General features: G+C 37.8%; 1 protein-coding gene across 1 annotated transcript in view; it reads left to right on the top strand.

The window, feature by feature from the left end:
- The window catches only part of usp43a (ubiquitin specific peptidase 43a), a 123341-nt gene that overhangs the window by 92684 nt on the left and 8429 nt on the right, over positions 1-22228 (top strand). Inside the window, exons 10-13 of the mRNA XM_063475356.1 lie at positions 633-710; positions 898-1027; positions 11722-11841; positions 19935-20184. Of these exons, the coding sequence (XP_063331426.1) occupies positions 633-710; positions 898-1027; positions 11722-11841; positions 19935-20184 (578 nt within the window). The remainder of the gene's footprint in view (positions 1-632; positions 711-897; positions 1028-11721; positions 11842-19934; positions 20185-22228) is intronic.

The following is a 22228-nucleotide window of genomic DNA, read 5'->3' as shown; positions in this document are numbered from 1 at the left end:
AGTCGACTAAAGGATGTGTTTTTCTGGTGGTTTTAATGTGGAAAAGCATGTGCTGATAACTTGCACGAAGATAAATATTTATCTAATACTGTGCAATAGCCACGATTGGCCTTTTGTTATATTACTCCCTTATTCCTAAATGGAATAAATTCATTTTCACACAAATGACAAAGTGAAAAACATTCACTTGAAATTCTTGTAAATTATCTTTTTAAAAATGTACATTGTAAGTATCCACAACCCTCTGCCATGACACTCAAAATTGTAATTTAGGAAATTCATTTTGTGTTTACTTGTGTCATCTTTGCTAATATTTAAACTTGTTTGATGATCTGAAACATTAAAGTGTGACAAACATACAAAACAACAGGAAATCGGGAAGTGGGCAAACACTTTTTCACATCACTGTACTCTCTGGATGCACTATAGCAGCTGTCACAGGAGCAGCTGTTGCATGACAGCAACACAGATTTTAACGTTCTTCTTTTTTCTTTTTTTAAAACTTCATTCATTGTGGTTTATTTCAGTCTTTTGAAGATCACAGAATGCTATCACACTCAGAAAACTAAAATCATAAAATATGTATTCAGAGTTAAAAGATAACCTTCCTGCTTTTCTCCGCTGTTTTGTAGAGCTCTGAAGTTCTGCGGCCCAGGAGGACCCCCCCATGTGAAGCTTGTTATCGAATGGGAGCCAAGCACCAAAGAATGGTAAGCACTGAACACATTTTAATGGACAATGTGTTAAAATGGGCAGAACTCACAATTTTAAAATGTTGGCTGTTGTCATCTTGGGTGATAAATTGCTTTATTGGCACAGTCAAGGTCTCACTGATCTGAACGCAGTAAACACAATTCTGCCATTGAACGAGACCAATCCACTTTGTGTGTTGTGCAGTTTGTTTGGCAGCATCCAGGAGGAAGTAGTGAAGGATGCAGAGAGCGTGAGGAACCAGCAGCAACAGCACCTTCAGCAGCATAGCTGTACCTTGGATGAGTGCTTTAAGCTGTACACCAAAGAAGAACAGGTAAATAAGAGGAATACAATAAGCTTTTGTTCTTACATGGTTATAACACAAGATTTACATTGGAGGTTTCATCTCCCTGAATTTCATGAAACAAGTGCAATTTAATCTCCAGATTTTAATTTACATTTCAAGTCAAAAAGGCAGCAAAAGTATTTAGAAAAAATAAAGGTACACAGCAGCACCTTTTACTTGCTTACATGCTTACTGATTTATTGATTTCAACACCCATATGCGCAGTCTGATGTCAGAAATCAACAGATGTCTATAGAATTATCACACAGAGACGATGATCTATTGCATTTGCTAATTCAATTATAATACCTGTTACCCTCCTTAGTTCTCTTTCTTTCTTTCTGTCTTAACCTGTCCTTTTTGGCATTTTGCTACAATTGGCATATGGAAAATAAGCATTGCACATAATAATAATAAATTATTGAATTATTAATGTACAATGCTAATTTTTAATGTGTTCATTTGTATTGAAATCATGTCTAATAATTAAGATTAAAAAAACTGAAATAGATCATTAATACCTGGAGCTGACTTCATGTGCTTAGCTTTTGTACTTGTGTTTTATTGTACTTATACTATCTCTATGAATGCTGTAATATTTCAGTCGGGTGGTGTCTGTTCTCTTGAAAAAAGAAGGCAGCTGGACTTTAGGTTTGTGAAGATGTTTCACCTCTCATCTCCCAGGTTTCTTCAGGTCTGATGTGTGTGTGTGTTCAAATTATTATTTAATTATTATTATTGCTATCTGGCTATTTAATTCAAAGCAGTTTTATTTATACTGCACCAAATCACAACAACAGATAGTCCTGCTCTGATTGGCTATCACCAATGGAAGAAGGGCAGAGACGTGATGCTGCTCCTCAGAAGCCTATGACAGACCCAGCTGGATGTGAGGATAACAAAAGTGCAAGGAAGGAGCACTGAGATGACAAGTTCTAGTGAGCGAGTGTATGTAATGGGAATGACTGAGATGAAGAGCTGCTAAGTGGGGATCAAATGATAGAGAAAAGACAGGTAGGACTGAGGGCATCAGCTTGTCAGATGCGAAATGACAGGGTCTGAAGTGAGAGGTGAATTGGTGCTGATAAAAGGAAAATGGAATGAAAAAGCCAGAGTAGTGACAGCCTAAGTTTGTGTGCTGTAAAAGCAAAAAGTGCCATTAGTTCAGCAGTAAGACTGCATATGAATGCTGTACCAGAGGGTAACTCATTTTACACAGTCCATTTACAGTTCTTGGGGAAATCGAAGCATTTTATATGACTCAAGCTAAAACATCGTATTTGTTCCTTTCAGGCAAGAATTTTGAATATCTGTCATAATGAGATGTTTTTAAGATTTTAACATTATATAAAGATAATGTGGGTAAATGCAAAATGCAATTAAATGATGGAAAAAAGCTATCTACTGTAAACCCACCTGGCCCTAAGTGAAAAAGCAATCCCCCACCCAAAACTGTGACTTAACCGCAGTTTTTGGATCGCTGGGTTTAATTTCACCCGTCACACCCAACCCTGCTTACTGCCACACCTCTTAATCCTTTCACACATAGTGGTCACTACAGTGGACAGCTATTCAAAGGCTGTTTTCTTGTATTTGTGTCAGTGTTGATGGTATACTTGCACATAAACCACTTTATTGGACACTGATGTGTCACTTCATACCCTGCCACCCACTGGTCAGCCAGTGGACATGTGTAAGTGGGCATTTAAAAAACCCTTCGAAAAGTACATGTTTAAAAAACTGAAGTTCAAAAAAAAATTTCACACCTGAAGATGAATAAAAATACTTAAGCAAAATCCTGATTGAGGTTGTCATAATCATGAATGAAAGGGTTAAATCATTATCATCTAAATAGAACGTACCGAACAAAGATTTTTTTTAGATAGTGGGATGATCCCACTATCTAAAAAAAATGTTGAGAAAAAATGTCATTGACATCTGTCGGCCTGAAAAGAGCATTTCTAAGGTTTTAGGACTCCAGTGAACCACTGATAGAGTCATTATCCACAAATGGAGAAAACGTAGAACAGTGGTGAACCTGCTGCTTTCCTGCTTCAGGTTGCGGGCGACTTGATGGACCATCAGTTCTGCTTTCTGCTAGAAAGTCCTGAAGGGGAATGTCTGGGCATCAGTTCATGCCCTGAAGTTCCAAAACACAGCAGCTATTCCACCTCTTAATGGCTTAAAATGTTTTTGGAGTTTTTTTGTCCTAGTGAAAGTCCAGACTCAAATCACATTGAAATGCTTTGGCTGTTCATGCTCGAAAACCCCCAAATGAGGCTAAATTAAAACAATTCTGGAAAGAAAAATTCCTCCACCGTGATGTTAAAGACTGATTGCCAGTTATCGCAATTGCTCAATTGCAGTTCTTGCTCCCAAGGATGGAACAATAGCTATTAGGTTCAGGGGGTAATCATTTTTTCACACAGGGCCAGGTAGGCTTAGATAGGTTCTTTCCCTTAATAAATGAAACAATCATCTAAAATGCACATTTTGTTATTATTCTGGTTATCTTTATCTAATATTTGAATTTTTTTGATCTGAAAGATGCAGGTGAGACAACTACAGAAAACGGGGGGGGGGGGGGGGGGGGGGTGTCTGGGGGTGGGGCTAGTTGTTGCTAGGACGCAGCTGTATACAGTGCCAATCCACACCCAGCCACATGCAGTTTTCAAGATAGAAACACCTGAAGCATGTATCTAATACTCTCATTGACTAAACACTTTTCAGTCCAGTAAACCATAATTTTTTGCATGAATCAGATCAGGTTTATTCCTTAGTATTAACACCAAATACTGCATTTCCTTTTTGTTAATGGCCTCTTTTCTCTAAATCACAAACACACTGTCCTCAGAAACACTCGTACTGTAGAAATCACATTATCATCACCAGATGATTTCCCCTAAACTTTAGCAAGTATTGTGTCTTTGGCTGTTGATTATAGGACTCAACTCTATATACCTTAAAAAGTTACAATTGTGGTTTCAAGGTAAGACAAGGCCAATAAAACCCAGATTAAAGGCCAAAGGTCACTGTGTAAAATCTCAAAGAGTGAACAAAAACAGTCTATCTGGGAAAAGATGGTATAGATTGTTTGTAAATTATAATAACTGAAAGCTGTGCAGCTGTGTAAAGCCCAAGATTAGGTGATGAATACAATGTAAATGCAACTGGCTGGTCTCAGACGACAAAAGAGTTAGAGAAAAGAAAGAGGCAACCAAAACAGTGTGCACTACTGAGAAACAGAGCTGTCACAAGCATACGTATTTCAAAGAGAAGCTGTTCAAAAATATGAAGTTAACCCTGCAAGAGTATTTAGAGCCTTTGAGAAGCTGTACAGAAACAGAATCAAGTCAGTTTAGGAACTGGAGGTAATGACAAAATGTCTAACACCTGCTGATAAGTAGCTGTTTTGTGTATTTTTTACACCCTAAGGAGGATTGTCTTATGGATCTTTTTAAAATAAATTTAAAAAGAAAAATGATGGTTCCGATTTAGAATCGTTGAAACTGTGGAAAATTCTAACATTCTATGTGAAAGTGAGAGCTGAGCTGTGTTTGTATTCAGTGATTTTTTTTCTTTCTTTTTTCCCCCATCTGGTCGCCAGCAAGATTAAGACTAAAATCTTTGGGTCCTGATCTTATTTACTTTTTATAAACCTATGACATGCATTGGCTTTTGAGGATGAATTCTCTTAAGTCCTTCGTGGTTTCTTTGTAATTTTGTTCTATTATAAATTTTATTAATCAAACAAAGAACTAGAGAGAGAAACCAATTATGTCATCAGCCAGTCTTTCAATGGATTTCTGGTGAGATCTGATGAGCAGCTACTCATAACTTTTTATGAATTCCTCTTTGAAGGTTGTTTTTTTCTCTCTTACAATTCTAATCAAAAACTCTCAGCTATGTCTAGAGATGTAGATGTACAGCAGTTTTTCACTATTTGTATTTTGTGGCAGCACAATAATGCTTTGGTTGGAAGGGTTGTCACACAGCTTAAAGTACCTGGGTACATGTTGCTTGGTGCCTGTGTGAGTTTTCTGTGGTTACTTTTGTCCACACTATTAAGACATGCACATAAGGTCAACGTGGGTGGATGTGAGTGGATACATGTCAGTGTTTTTGCTCATTACTCCAAATCATCAGCTGACACTGTCTGCTATTCCCCAGCCACTCCCAAAGTATAGCTAATTTAAAGATACTTAATTATATTAGCAGTTATTGACCTTAAATGTGTACTTTCCAGTAGTTTATAGTTACTTTACATTGCATATATTTAGGCATATTATACAGTTTATTTTGTTAGTTATTATTTTACAAAAAAAGAAACAAAAAGAAAAATGTTGTGTTTTCTGACAGTACCTAGTAATGTTTGTACAAGCACCAGTGAAATCCCACAGAGTTTTTTTTTCTTTTCCAGTGGTTCTGGAGAGAGCTCTTTTATTTTTTTAGGGTGCTGATGTTGACTGGGATGAAATGGTATCTTAAAGGCTAAAGTCACAGAACAAATGTCTCATTGCGTGTTAAACATTGCTCCCTGATTGACTACAGATTTTAGATTTTTGTAGTTATTTAGGTAAATCATGTGGCATTTGCTGGCCACTTAAGTCTTTCTGTTCCTTGGAGCATTTAAAGGTCTGGGACACTTTTAAGCTGGCTGGCACACACAGCGTGCAGAAGAGGGACCATGAAAGCTCTCCGAGAGAGCAGCTTGGGTTTCTTGAATTACTTCATGGTGGACTGTGGGTTATGATTTGGATGTTTGTCCTGTTAAAGAACTTTTATATTAGTTTCTTTAACAAACTGAATGACATTTGCTAATATGTAGTGGAGTCCACTCTTTTTGTGTTTTTCCAAACAGAGCTTTGGTGATTGTGGTCAAAGAACACATGTTTAACTACTGCTTAGCTTTTTTCTGATTTTTGTTTCCTTACTTTCTTGAGAACTGTGTACATGGCTGTGAGGTTGTAAAGTTTTATTCTCATGAGCTTTGTTAACCCTGCTTGTGTATTAGCATGCACAAAAGAATAATGCACCACCAAACCCGTGTCAGCCAAACTACTCTGCAGCTCTTTTGCTATTTGTATCAGATTGTGTGTTGCCTTTCTGTCCAGCCGGTATGCAGTTTTTGCCTGAAAGACATCTTAATGTCCCACATTTTCCCTTAACTGCCATTTTAATTACATTTCTGACAGTGGAAATTGCAAATCTGAAGAACTTTCAAGTATTTTTCCATCATTTCTAACTTCAAAAGCATAATTTACCTTCATTTTAGATCCTCAACCAGTTGCTCTTCATGATTGAATAGAATTTCATAGCTGCTGTGAAAGTGGGACAGTGATTACTGACAGCTCTTGACAGTTTAAAAGGTTTATTTTACACCAAAAAGCTTATTTAATATAATGTTCACCATCTATGTTGTAAAAGAATCAGAAGTCTTGTCATTGGAAAGTGGACAAAACAAGTGAAAGAATCAAAGTGGCTACCATGGGAAAATAAATGCCGTAGTATGAATTGTAGATGAGTAAATATACTGTGCAGTTTAAAAAATAAAACACTCCTATATCTGAGCAACTGGAACTTTTTATGGCACTCTATATTATTGGATTACTGTATTTCAATATTATGTATAAAAAAATACAAAATATATTTTAAAATAGAATGTGCTTTAAAATAGTGTCTGCTAATTAAATTCTGTGTACTTACACAAGTAAAAGCATCAAGTGTTAAATTCATTTCCTTTAAGTTGCAGTTTGTTAACAGTGTTTAGTTGTTTTAGATATTCTAAAAAAATCAGTAATAAATGCATGTTTGGGACGAAACAGTAGAGTTAGTAACAGCAAGAGAACATAGAGGAGCATTTACAGGTTAGAAGACAGTTTCTCTTAGGAACTAGTAGAGCCCAGAAACAGATCTATAAGAGGGCGAATACTGGAGTTTTTCTCCACCTTACTAGTCGTGTGAGTTTGTTTGTATGAAAAAGAGAAAAATGTAGACCTCAGGACAAAGGATGTTACATCATGTTACAGTTATTCCCCTTTTTCTTCCTGAGATGGAAAAAAAAAAAATAAATAAACAACAAAACAAAAAACGTCGGTGTGGATAAGATGAGTCTTAGACGATGGAACATGCGGGCAAAGTCTGCTGAGTGTAGAGCTGTGCAGGTAGAGAGCACTAATGTTGGAGGAACGGTGTCATGAGCAGGCAAGTGAGTGCTGCAGAAGAATTACTGAAGAACAGAAACGTTGCTGGGCAGGGAGGTGATGAGACGGCTGGTCCAAAACTAACAGTTGTGCAAGCTGAAAATCCAAGATATGAGGAATAAACTTCAGTTCAGCATAGCACAAGGCCTCAGTGTACCTAGCACACTGGCATGCACGAGCTGATAAGCCCCAGGTGCACGGTGACTGGAGTGGAGCTCGGAGAGTGGGAGATGACAGTGCAGTGTCTACAATTCACAAACTTTAACACACCAAAAGAGACAAGGAAACAAACCAAAGGAAGGCGAGAACACAAAACAAAGCAAAAAGAGGAAAAATTGAATAAAATGATTTGCTTTTTTTAGATGGTGACTATAACTCTAGTGTTTAAATATAAAGAAGCATATATTCAATTTAATTCAATTTTATTTATACAGCACCAAATCACAACAACACTCACCTTAAGGCACTTTGTATTGTACGGTAGATCCTACAATAATATATACAGAGAAAAACCCAACAATCATATGACCTCCTATGAGCAAGCACTTTGGCGACAGTGGGAAGGAAAAACTCCCTTTTAACAGGAAGAAACGTCCGGCAGAAGCAGGCTCAGGGAGGGGCGGCCATCTGCTGCGACTGGTTGGGGTGAGAGAAGGAAGACAGGATAAAAGACATGCTGTGGAAGAGAGACAGAGATGAATAACAAGTATGATTCAGTGCAGAGAGGTCTATTAACACATAGTGAGTGAGAACGGTGACTGGAAGCTGGTTCCACTGAAGGCTCTCCCTCCCATTCTACTTTTAAATACTCTAGGAACAACAACTAAGCCTGCACTGTGAGAGCAAAGTGCTCTAATGGGGTCATATGGTACTATAAGATCATTAAGATAAGATGGGGCCTGATTATTAAGACCTTGTATGTGAGGAGAAGGACTTTGAATTCAATTCTGGATTTAACAGGGAGCCAATGAAGGGAAGCCAATATGGGAGAAATATGCTCTCTCTTTCTAGTCCCTGTCAGTACTCTTGCTGCAGCATTTTGGATTAACTGAAGGCATATAGGAGGATAACCTTGGCTACCCTATTGCAGTGACTGCAAATAGTTTCTCTGAAAACAAAGTCTGTGCTAGCAGCATCTGTAAGGCTGGAGTTAAAGGACTAAAACAACAAGCTGGCAGCTGGTAAATAATTTCTGTACGGCTCACTTATCAACATGTTATAGCTTACATCTATTCCCACATAATATAATGATGCAGGAAAAACTGTTACAGCTGTGTCCAAAAATCCACTCATACCAACGGGAATTAGGGAGTAGTGCATATATATAAATATTTTCACCTGTTAAAGCATTTTTTTTATCAGTACTTATACGTGTTTTTTTTCTTTATATGTATTTTACCTAAGTCAGGGTAAAATGGAGAAACATTTTGCTAACCTTCAGCACAGCTTTTTGAAACAATGTGTTATGAACTAAGTAGTACATGTAAAGTCTAAATAAAAAGATCAAAACAAAATACCTTAAGTCTGCATTCTTTCTAATAGCCAGCAGGTGGTGCCTCCTCTGGTTGTGTCAAAGCTTCAGGTTGAATATAAGACCACAGAGAAATGGCCCACAGTGTGTCCTTTCTCTGTGACCTCAGTAAACACTTTGCTGATTACTTTATGGGCTCAGTCGTTAGTTTAGTAATGTTGAATGCAACATTGTAACTGCAGACAGGAGTCTCATTGATCTAAAACACTGAACGAACCCAAAATGGTAGACTTCTCCATAAACAGTTGGTACTGTATTCCCAAAATACAAGCAATACTGTTGCTCAAACTTGTCTATTGTAGGTTTTATTCATTTTTAAATTATTGAACATTTTTGATTTAAATTGCACTACACTCCTCTGTCCTTGTTTGTTAACTTGGACACAAATAAAAGATCAGAAAAATCCTGAACTTAATGAGGATTGTGGCTGAGTGATCCATGAAATGAAAATCACAAATGTTAACGAGCAGTAGACCTTGTCACATCTTGTTGTCCAGTAAAAATGCCTGCCTGGCCTAACAGGTCTGCAGAGCATTTCTTGAAAAGTGAAAGTGTTTTCTGAATTTAAGAAAATCAAGCTATTCGGTTTTTTGTTTGGTTTTTCTTTTTACTTTAAACTGCTCCTTGTTTTAGATTAACAAAGCAAAGAGCAAAGCAAAGGCTCTTCTTAGAAACGGACAATTTGTATTTTGATGTGTGTTTTGTCCTGTGACATTATAACAATTTATATTGTAATCTTGCAGCCTTGGTCACTGAGTACCAAAGTCAAAACCTTTTATCCTTTTTGTTTTTGTCCTTTAACTCTGACTCCTCAAAGTTTATGACAAGTTGGAAGCTTGAAAATAATTTTTGGCAGTCCTGCAATCAGGCTGTTGTTATATAGATGTCTTGTCATTGCTTGTGTTTATGGGGCAACACACATTATAATGGTGCTTTGTACCATAGAACAAAATGTCAGTATAATCTCAGTACTAACAATAGTAACTGCCCTTGTTTTTTAAACAGCACATCATCTATACAAACTCTAAAGAAAAACAGAAGAGCTTTTTTTCCCACTGCAGTAGCATGATGTGCATGATGAAATCTCCTTTATGGTTTAGTTTATTATCCTCTTATATAATTATCTCTTTCTGAACCCAAACCTTGGCCCTAAAGCCAAATCCTAACCCTCTGAAGCTGTCAGAAGAAAAGCACAAAGTCATAGTCAAAACTTATCCACTTTCTCAAAATCCTTCCTCCCAAGGTCTAAAACCAAAACTAGTCTTTACAAAGGTAGTTGTACATGTGCACACATATTGACACACACACAGTAGCATAGCAATCGTACTGCATGTGCCTCAGTGGACACTGGTATTCAAGAGTAATTTCTCTCTTTGGGAACTCACAGAATAAGTAGTTGTAACAAGTTAGACACACTGTGGGTCCCGACGCTACAGGCAGACACAGTTGTTTCCATGGCTAATTATTTGTTTGCATAGTGCGCGTTTCGTGTGCACCTCGACTCTACCCAGTGTGTTCATCGCATCTTTTCATAAGCCTCCAGGTCTTCTTCTCATTCCAAACTCCTCCACCTCTGGTTCAGGAGTGCTGCTACATGAATAGGGGAGAGCGACTGGACTACATGTAACAGCCTTGGCTAGCACTTAACCCCAAACCTACTGCCCCTTCTCTTCTCCCTCTGCTGAGCCACAAACCACACCCCTAACTCCAACAGTAGCTTTATTTCTTTATTTATTTGTAAGAGACCCTGCACAAAAGCCAGCCAGAGAATTGGCACGTTGTACCAGATTTGATTAGCGTTTGCAGTTTCTTGGCAGGTAGTATTTATCTGGTCACTTGTTACTATAGCAAGTGTAACCCACAATCAGACTTGCAGCTCGAAGGGCAACAGTGTGTGAAAGGGAAACATAGTTTTTCTTTATGGAAGAGAATCTAAACATGTTGTACTGCACTTTTGTGATAGAGGCTTTGCTTTTTTGAAAACAAGACACAAAGTCTCAGCGGGCAGCACTGACTTATTGTCTCCCTTTTAAAACCTGCCTGTACCCATAGCAACTGTAAATGTTAGGTTTTACCATTTCTAGCCATGAGACAGTTGTAGTAGGATTAACTGACAGCGTGTGTGCACAGGACATTTTTTAGCCTAAGGGCATTATTTATATAATAATTTTTGTGAAGTTGTCCATTTTTACTCTGAGTACTATGACAAGCTGATGCAGCTAAAGGCATTTTTCCTGTGTGAAATCCATACTGTCAAAGTCCAAGCAATCTTGAGATGTCAGTCACAAACAAGTGAACCTTTTACGATTCTTTAGATTTGCCAGTCTGCAGCATAGACCTCTAAACCATAAAGCAAGAAGAGAAAAATCCCAAGATGATGCATTTTAATATGTTGCGCTAATGAAAGTGTATTTAAGGTGACCATGGCTAAGGCAGTAGAATAGATTTATCGGTAATTGGAGGGGTGGTGTACTTTTTTTTATCAATGGGTCCTTTAGTCTGCATGTCAAACGTACCTCAAAACTGCTCATCATTTATCATCTATGTGTGTGTTTGGGGGGTATTTTGTAGCATTATATGAAGAGCTTTGTGAATGAGTAGAGCACTTTGAGTGGTCAATAAGATGAGAAATGTGCTATACAAATCCAGTCAATTTATCCTATGTCTATACAGTGATTTCAAAGCGCCTTAAGGTGCTTCTGTGAAGATGAAAAACCAAAGACGAGGAAAGCAAGAAAAGTGTTCTACCTTTAAGTGGAACAAGGACAAGACTTTAATTCAAAAAGCTTTCATGCAATCAGGCATCATTATGACAAAACTAAACGCGTGAAAAAATTAATCAGGCAAGCTTTTACTTTTGATCTGGGAAAAGCAAATGAAAAATAGATTGATATCACCTGCTTTATTTATGTAACTATGCACCTAATTGATGTAAATATTGATTCCAGCTTGCACCAGATGATGCCTGGAAGTGCCCCCACTGTAAGCAGCTGCAACAGGGTATGGTGAAGATGAGCCTGTGGACTCTGCCAGACATACTGATCCTCCATCTCAAGCGCTTCCGTCAGGTAGGCCAGCTTCAAAGTGGTCTCAAGTGAAGACAAGTACCTTTCATCTTGATCATTACATTACTGCTACAGTCATCAAAATAATTTATTTAATAAAAGATGTCGATGGTAATAACAAACACCTGAGGAACTATTATTTGACTCTACACAGACAATTTGACAATTTATAGAGGAGCCAGATACAGTATTCAAGAAATATGAATATATGAACACCTTTGAAATGACTAAAATTAACATGATTTCAAATAGCATCAACTTACAATAATAACTTTAAGATTTTTTTGTAAAATGGATTGAAATAATTATTCAAAAGTTTACTGTGTTTAGTCTCATTTAAAACACATTATACAAACTACATTTAACACAACAGTGCAAAAAAACTGAAGCTAAACACAACAACAAGTCTGTTGAATGCTGCAGGAAAAGAGTATATGCGTAATTTCCAATTAACAACTAGTTATATGAACAGTCTTATAAAGAAACCACAGCTGTCTAAAGGATTTACTTTAACAAGAAAGCAGTTTGTGAGAACTCATCAGGATAAGAGAAGATCATTTTTATGGCTCAGTTAAGCCAAATTTGTTTCCTGAAATACTAAATGAAAAGATGAGTTTGAGTGAAAAGAAATGTAACCTTTAATGATTTCAAAAGTACTGCAGCAAGCAAGAAAGGAAAGCCAGATGAATTCTGTGAACGGGCCATTTGTGAACAGTCATTGAAAAAGACAACCTCTCTGTCAAAGAGCAGCTCAGTATAAAAATGAGTAAAAATGAATTGTTTCTCTGTGGATGATGGGCAATGTTCCCTCTAAGCTGCGTGCGTGTGCAATTGCACACTGCTGGCACGGTCTCTGCGCACAGAAAATCTGCGTTGCGCACAAAAAAAATCTAACCTGAATTGAAATTAAAATTAAAACTTTAACAATTCTGTTTTGCAGTGTTAGTCAGTAAGTGACTGGCTGCTCCCGTATGGGATTAGAACGATGCCACCTTATCCCATAGTCCAGCCAATGATGCGATTCACATTCGTATATACGCAGCTAATCAAGGTTGACAGGCTATGACAGCGTCCTTATGTGCCGACACCGGTGTTTTAGCTAGCAAAGCGGTGTGGCTGATGTGGAGTGAAGCCACGTTAATGACAACGTGTACAACCATTGGAGATGTGAGCAGGACAGACGGAACAATTGACGGAAAAAGTGTGGACTTTATACCAGTTTTTAAATTGTGTTGATAGGCCACGTAAAACCAGAGTTATGATAAAAATATATGCAATGTTTGGTTTTCTTCCTGAATACTATCGTTGTTTATATTTACTGCGGGAAGAAACGGTACAAACGGCGTTTTATAAGGAAAACACTCGAAAGCACTCTCCGCCTGTGAGCAAAAACAAAACCAAAAATCCCACCCTTTCCTATTGGTCGAAAAAAGTACCATGTCCACCAATCAAAAAATGATATGGCAACATGGCATTTAGTTGTTTAGGAAGGGGGGAAGTTTTAGGAGTGACGGCGGTGTTTTGAGATGTGAGAGATTTGCGAACGTTTAGCGCAAATCTTGTGTAGTTAGTGTGTAGTGTAGTCAATAGTTTTGTTGTGTGTGTCAGAACAATGAGGCGACTGCTGAATGTTACAGGTGTTACAGGAGTGATACATCTGCTGTTGTCAGGCCTGCAGGTATCAGCCTGTTGTTCTCCTTTATCTCATAGAGGACAGAAATTATTTTTGGAGTGGCACAAATAATTTGTGTGGCATCAAATTTGACGCAGAACACCTGATTGTTCTGCAAATAGTTTGAAATGTTTATTTTAAAAAAATCCGCCTTGGCTGCATTTTTAGGTAAACAGCTGCAAAAAACTTTGTTTGCAAAACTCAGTTACTTTTTTGAAGAAGTAACTATATAATTAATTGCCCAACATTGGTCATTATATACTGTATTTTGCAAAATTGGAGTTCAAGTTATTTTTACTTCCAATTGTGTTAACATGCTACACAGGTCATGAACAAGATTTTTTTTAATTTTCATTGTAAGTGGGCTAAAGCAGTTAATTAAAAGTAGTCTAACATAAATGTAAATGCTGTAATTTGATTATTTTAATAAACCATGTAACTTGGATGGATTCGATGTTGGCGTGACCACAGTGCACACGTCTGCTGTTGCTCACAGTGGTCCAAGGGACCGCTCAGGGAGTTTGTGTGTTCGCTCAGACACATGAAAAATTAGAGGGAACATTGATGATGGGTATGTGAAAACATGTTTGTGATAAAATACTTGCCATAACAACTACAAATTACGAATTAATAAACTCATTATTGTGCTTACAGTTTCTCTTGATGGCCCAGTGTTGGATTGGATATTAGAGAGAATAAAACTGGCATTATATGGACTGATTTTTGCAAGAGTATAAAAGTCCCAGAAAATCCCTTGTGCCTGACCATCTTCAGAGGACTTTTTGTTGTTGTTGTTGTTAAGCCACTTAACAGTGACCTGTGTGTCATTCAAGCATGAAAAGGCACTTAACTCAAGGCATAAACCAGTTTTATGTCTACACATAGCAGACAATTTAGCAAAGAACCAATTTTATATCATATCTTTTAGCACTTTGTTACTACCAGGCTGTCACAAACAAGCACAATTTGTTTCTTTTGCTTTAATTTAATCTATGAAAAATGCAAAAGATAACAAAGTTTGACAGGGTGTTTTTGCACCAAGGTCATTCCTAAAGAGCTGTTAGCTGAAAACTTAAAGAATATCTCATCATGATCTGCAGGAAACTGGACAAGCGGAAGGGAAAAAAAGACAAAAGTGGCCTAAGTAGCCCAAAAAAGAAGCTATCAGTAAGTCATGAAAGTCAAGTCCTTAAGAAAAAAGGATGGATGCAGTGATGCCTCTAGTCCTTCTGGTGATCCAGCTAATGTTCGTCGAAGACTAATCAAAAATGGTCTCAGTCAAAGAGCATCTTTCAAGAAACCATTCTGAGGAAAGGGAAACGGGGAGAAACGGGCTGAGGTATGGATTGAAAATCAGTGGCAACGGGTCTTTTATGCTTGAATGATTCATAGGTCAGTGCTAAGTGGCTTAAAACACAAACCAAAAGGCAAGGACTGGAATGAAAATGAGAGAAAAAGCAGTCAATATCCAAAGAGAAACTGAAAGATCCCCAACAGCCTGAAAAAACTATACACAGCAAGCTTCTTTCTAACACCCTTTCCTCTTTAGTGAGATAGACAAGCGCCATGTCACAATCATTGAAGCATGCCTCGTAGCCTGCTTCTTTAAAACCAACACCCCACCTTTCTCTGGCCTTCATGCATTATTCCAAACACGTATTATCGGTGTAAATCCCCCGCACCCCATTACCTTGCCACCGTGAAGTTCTTTAATAACCTGAGAGATCTCAGTCTGGAAAGTTAAAAAGGATTCAAACCCATGCATTTTCTTCCTCAACTAAACTCTGTTTAGAGCCATGGCAACACAAAAAGTTAAAAAGTGGTGTTTTTATGAATTCTGACTGTTTACTGAAGGAAGAACATGAAAGAAGGCAAGTGAAAACAACTATGATGAAAGCAAATGTGCCACACAAATTAATTGCTGGTACTTTCTAACCACTCTTTATGAAACATTCTGATGTTGTACATCAATGCAGGAAAAAAACAAATGAAAACTGAAGGAGGACATGCAAAGGGTTGGTGTTACAGAAGGCATGGGGTAAGATGGAGGCAGATGATACATAAAGGGAGTGGATGAAAGAAGAATTAGTAATCAGCCACAGGCTTTTTCAGCCTCAGATATACAGATATATGCTTTTAGGATGGCTCCTTCACAGAGGCCTGCCATGGTTAGAATTTTTCTCACTGTCTATGTACGCCAGGCCATATTTTTCCCCACACCTGGTATAATCAGTTAGAACGCTGCTTTCTCCTTTCTGCTGTCTGGTGGAATCTCTTATTATTATGTTTTTTCCCATCTGTTCACATGGTAGCTTCCCAGTACTCTCTCAAAGAGGTACCCATCTCCGTACTGCAATTTCATAGTAATTCAGCACAGGCTTTAGAGTGTGCAGGTCATTTACACTCCAAATTGTTACCAAGTGTCCTTTCTAATTTCCCTAGCTGAGATCATTCTGTATGCACACCAGTTTCAGCTGTACTGAATCTCCTGCCATGACCAGGTTAAACCTTGCCTTTTTGCCATAACTGACCCATCACTAGTGTTTTTTGCTCAGGGACTACAGATAGAAATTAGGTTTTGACTTCGTTTGTGCGTCTCCCTGTAAATAAACATTTGAAAAACCCTTGACACAAACCCTTAGCAGCTGCTTTCACAGGAGACTCATTAGTATCCCGTCATATGCCTGGTTCTTCTTGTTCCTTGTTTCAAAAGTGAACCCTGCCCTTTTCTTTAGATATTTGCTTCTCTGAGTTTTAATGAACACATTGTAAGTTGTCAGTATTTTGTTGCAGCAGCTATGTTTGCTATGCCTAACACTGTAAGGTCATAACATGAACTTTTATTCGTAATTGGTTCACGGTAATCTTTTTAGTAACATAGTAATACTACTATATTTAAGCTTGGACATGTTGCCAGCGTGCATAACAATTAAACTTTTGCCACACTAGGAAAACATCTTGTTTTCCAGCACAGCTAACAAACAATATCCCCTGATCTGTAAAGGCTCCCTGTGTTTTGGAGAAACTCGACCAAACTGGTTTGTGTTAACAAAATGGTAGCATTTGTTAACCTTTACTTAACTAATCTGGTCTCATTTAAGCCATCACTTTGTTTTTGGCCCTGGCCCTGACCAGGACAGGTTTAAGTCACAATGACACAACTAATGGTTTTAGGAAACTTCAAATTTAATAAACAAACAAACAAAGAATCTTTTAACAGAGAGTTTACAATAGTTCTTCAATTTTCACTTACATTTGCAAACACATGCCAAGCTGATGGGAGCTTAAAAACATAAAAACATTTTTGCCACATTAAATAACATATCCTAACACACAGAAATGACTGATAAATCAATTTTATAATGCCTATTTTTTCTCCAGAAGCCAAATTAATTTTCCCTATGGGCCACATACTGCGTATAGCATTAATGCCAAAAAACATGAACATCCCTGAAGATCCTTTCACTCCATATGTGCCAATATGCTCCTGAGACCCAGCCTATTCATTTATGTCCTCCGTGGTGGACACAAAATTCACAACAAAGGTTAAACTGAAGGATCCTTTTTGTTCCTCGATTCTCAGGATATGAAATTTAAAATTTAACATACTGTGTAGACACTTTACCCAAACAGGCGCAGGTAGAAGTCAAACACTTTTCAAGACCTACTTCTTTTTCACATAAAGGTGAAAGCTTAATAAATGCTTTCAGCAATGAAGTTTAGGTTTCATTAGAATACAATGACACAGTTCAGTGACAGACAAGAACTTTTCCTATATTCATGCAATTAATAATTTTTTAAATAGATGTAAGAAGTTATGTAGTGATGGGATTTTTCTTTTCACTTAATCTGTACAATTGCTCCGCACACTCCTGGGAGTGTAGTGCTGTAATATTTTACATTAGTGCTTAATACTGCCTTGATGAACATAATAATTCCTCTTAGTCATTACGGGTCTTACCTGGAACAAGTGTTGAATGTTGAGAAACTGGGACTGCTGTGGGGGGCTGCACCAATAAGCTGGACTCATTTATGCTCAATATTAATCTTGTGTCCTTATAAACTGCTGCTGATGAGAGCAGATGTTACAATTGAACAATGAAAATGTAAAACAGGTGTAGTTAAAAACACCAATATTTTAAGACAATTTATCAATTTAATCAATATTCTCAAAAACAACTGTGAGCAAAATGTGCGTGTTTTTGCTAAATTTCAAATACCCTAAACTTTATTTTACTTTATAGAATATATTGTACTGCTATTTTACTTGTAGTTTCATGAGTTCATGTGACGTTTTTCAGTTCTTTCTTCTTGTTCAGTGAAAGAGATCTAGTCTCTTTTTGGCCTGAACAAGTGCTTTAAAGCTGAGGAAACATGAAGGACAGTCACATCAACAGTAAACGCAGCATCAGCTTTCCATTATGCATCTGACAGTTCTGGATGTCCTTGCCTTTCTTCTCACAAAATTGTTGAATTTTTGCTGTCAGGCTGCACACTCTTTTTAGCACTTTGCTCAGGTTGATCCCCCTGACACCTGTATAATATATACTCCCCAATAAACTCTTAGTTATGAGATCAACAACATGGTTAATTATTTTGCTCTGACTTACACAGCACCTGTTAATGTATAATGCAATGCCAAAATACCAATTTTAGTTGTGGGTTAATTTCACTCACTTTATCCTTCGTCCACTTCAAAAGTCCAACATTTTTCCATGTCAGATTTGGACAAACATCAGTTCTAACACCTGTCAGTGTGTCCCATTTTCTATCAAAGCATGTACTTGCCTCCATGAACAAATCACTTCCTATTGTGCTGCTCAATTTCAAACTCTTTCGCTATTCCACGTACAAAGGGAAGTAGTATATGTGGGCTGTGTCGCAGGCACCACAGCTCTTGTCCAGAGCCAAGGACAAAAAGTCAGACTTCAGTCTTTTACACTTTGCTTGGAAAGAAAGAAGCAGAAAGAGGGAAGGCCCCATGAGTTAAGCCCTACTGATCACCTCACTACATGAGACCCTTTCTTCAAAAACTCTAGTATCAGGTCCTGATTTTGGAGTTCCCGGCTGACACACCTTTTCTCTCTGCATTAGAATTCAGTCAGTCAGTCTGTCAAAATCTGTACCAAGCACCAGCTTAGCATCAGAGACCAGAGCCAGTAATCTGCACATCACAAATTCTAAGGTTAGGGGTTATGCAGGGCCTTCCATCATGATAAGGATCCAATCTCAGTAGGAGAGCTTCTATACTAAAAAGTGATTTGAATAAAAGATCCATACTGAATCACAATCATGTAAGAGAAAACTGCTGGGCACTTCTTTTACTGACCTAAAACTTTTTTTTCTGATTCTGGTTACTTCTAAAGAGCCTCTGGAATAAAACTGACAGTAAGTAAAAGCAGAATTCATATTTCCAGTTGCATTTATGTTTCTTTGACATATGCAAATACTTTGTCTTTATTTATTTGCCGTTTAATTCATTTGGCAGCTATTTGCTAGTTTTACTTTTGAATCTTTTTGTAGATGTTCAGATTCCTAACAGAGTAATATTTGCCTGCATATTCAGTTGTTGTTGTAGAGCTTTGTGAATCTAAATGTAGGTCTAGCTTCTACTGCAGTTGATTCCAGTTGTTTGCTCATGAGCTGTTCTGTTTTTAACTTTGTCTTCAGCCACTGCTCAGTGAGATCAGGTGACAGACCTGGTCATTAAAAATACTGACTTTACTTTCAAAAATCTCCTGGCCCCAAATCACAACAACTGTTACCTCAAGGTGCTTTATATTGTAAGGTAAAGACTCTAAAATAACAGAGAAACAAAAATATTTATGTTTTAAAATTTTCAAATAAATTACATACCCGAAGCTGAAATCTCTTAAAATTGTGTTCAGACTCACATTCTTTCTGTCAGGCTCGCATGTGTCAGTTGTTATGTTGAGAAATTCTATTACTACGCCACTCAGATCAGTCAAAACTTATTGTAAAGCTACTCGAGCATTTTCTTGCTTGAATGCTTTTCGTCACTCTCATGTTGAAAGGTGATTGTTGAGCCATTGTACTGGGTACACTGGTGTATGCCCTGTGAACTTCATACTGCTTGCTGCAGGTGCCCTCAAATCACTTTCTAGACACAACACATCTTTAAGGAAATGAACATTTTGTTTTCCATTGTAACTATAATCAATACAATGCTTTGTAAATCAATTAGTCATACATTTCTCTTGATAGGGTCCCTGCTGTTCCTGTCACAGCAAAAGAGTGGATATAGAATCAGTCAAGCCTTTGCCAATAGGCAAAAATAGTAATTGGCACATTACTATTGAGAAATGCAAAAGAAAAAAAGTATTTCTAAGTATTTAAAGTACAAAAATGTGCAAACATAATGGTGTGTATGGACTGTATGCATGAATAATGATTTTTGAAACAGGTTGGAGAGCGAAGGAACAAGCTGTCAACACTCGTGCGTTTCCCTCTAACTGGTCTGGACATGGCACCGCATGTAGTGAAGCGAAGCCAGAGCATGAAGAACCTCAATATGGGGCCATCACCACCTTCCTGGAAACAGCACTCAGGCCAGCCACACCAAGCTGCTGACATGATGCTTCCTCATGAATTCCTGTATGATCTTTATGCTGTGTGTAACCATCACGGAGGAATGCACGGAGGACATTATACTGGTATGCAACAATGACGTCTTCTTATTGCTTTTCATACACACTCTTCTGTCATGCAGTTGGCACATCCACACAAATGAAGTTACTGCATAATATGGATATATACAAAGTGTGTGTGTGTGTGTGTACGTGCACGTGTGTGTGTGTGTGTGTACATGTTTAGGTATCTTTGTGAGGACAGAAAATTGGCATGCCACTATACTTGTGGGGACCAACAAAATGCTCATTCCCACGAGTTTGAAGGAATTTTTGAGGCTCCAAATGTGGTTTTAGTGTCAGGGTTACAATTAGGTTAGGTTTAGGCTGAGGGCATTCATTTTTGATGGTTAGGGTAAGTGGCTAGGGAAAGCATTATGTCAATTAGATGTTCTCACTAAGATATGAAAATTAGTCTGTGTGTGTGTGTGTGTGTGTGTGTGTGTGTGTGTGTGTGTGTGTGCGCGCGCGCGTGCGTGCGTGCGTGCGTGCGTGTGTGTGTGTGTTTGTGTGTGTGTGTGTGTATTACAACAGGGACTAGATTTAGCTAGAATGCTAAGTCCACAAGGAAGACCATTTTTCATTTCAAATGACAGTTCAGATCTATCAATGACAAATAACATGCAACACTGAGTTATCCCGTCTTCTTTGGCAGATGTTTTTGACCAATCAGTTTTGAGAAATCCTATGCCCACCTGTCATACTCAGTACCTCAGCAGAGTAAACTGCTCTGTGCTGCTTAGTGTTTTAATTTTAAATAAAATGTTTCGATACAACCCTCCAGCAGTCTGGGTCTCTACTGTCCTCAGCTCAGTGAACTGTGGTTCATCCCAATAGTCCTGTGCACAGTAATTGCAAGTAGCTAAGTGAGTCCCTAAATGTGGGATGGATTTCCAGTTTCAGGTACTGCCCAGGCTGCCATTTAGACTGTCAGTATGTGGAGGATTATCAAAGTACGTGTGTCTGATAAGAATGATGTTATTTTATTAATTTGTGGCTCCCCATTAGTAAAATAACATCATGTACAGTCTATGTCTAGTTTATGTACAGTCGGGGAAAAAATAATTCCTTAATTCCCCTGCTGAATTTGTAAGTTTGCTCACTGACAACAAAATAAAGTCTTCAGTGTTTCATTTTAACTAGAGACTGAATACCATCAAAAGAAGAAAAAAATCACAATGTACATTGCACAAGCACCTAAATTGATTTGCATGTCATTGATTTAAATGTGCATTTAATCCCCAAGCAAACCATGACTTAGTACTTGATGGAGAAACCCTTGTTATCAAACTCAGCGATAAGACATTTCTTGTAGATGGTCACCAGGTTTGCACACATCGGATGAAGGATTTTGTTCCGCTCCTCTTCGCAGAATTGTCCAAATCCTTTAGGTTTCTTGGCTGCTGCTTTGCAACTCGAAGCTTCAGCTCACTTCATAGATTTTCTACAGGACTGAGGTCTGGCTAGGGATCTACATGACCCTGATATGCTTCTTTGTTACCTGGGCATTATGTTTTGGGTCATTGTTAGGCCGTGGACAGGTGTTCTAGCATATCTTCAGTTTTCTGGTTGAGGAAAGGAGGTTGTCCAAGATTTTATGGTATAAAGCCCCACCCATTGGCTCCTCAATACAGTGAAGTTGTCCTATATCCTTAGCAGGACAACTTTTTAGTTATTTATTTTTAATCTTTATTTTCATTAAAAATGTAAATAACTGTCATGCACAATTTCATTACAATCAATACAAAACATTACATACACACCATTCAATATGGCGGGCTCTGAAATAAATCAAATTTACATTTGAAATAGAATAATAAAATTCAAGACTCGTACCTAATTTGCAGAAATAGAAGTGACAACTAGAGATTAGGAGAAAGCAGGTCTTCACCATGGCAGCTACCGCTTTACATTTGCATCCTGTCCTGGTTCTTTTACCTGAGAGCCCAACAGTGTTATGCACAATTGTGTCATGCACAATAACACAATCTGTGGTGGTGTCCCTCATTTAACTAAGAAAAATAAATAAAATTGATCTTATTTTACTGGAATGAAAAAAAAAATAGCAGCA

The sequence above is a fragment of the Pelmatolapia mariae genome, linkage group LG6 (assembly GCF_036321145.2).
Source record: "Pelmatolapia mariae isolate MD_Pm_ZW linkage group LG6, Pm_UMD_F_2, whole genome shotgun sequence".
Taxonomy (NCBI): domain Eukaryota; kingdom Metazoa; phylum Chordata; class Actinopteri; order Cichliformes; family Cichlidae; genus Pelmatolapia; species Pelmatolapia mariae.
The sequence above is the reverse complement of the archived record's forward strand: the minus strand, read 5'-3'. Positions and strand labels throughout refer to the sequence as shown.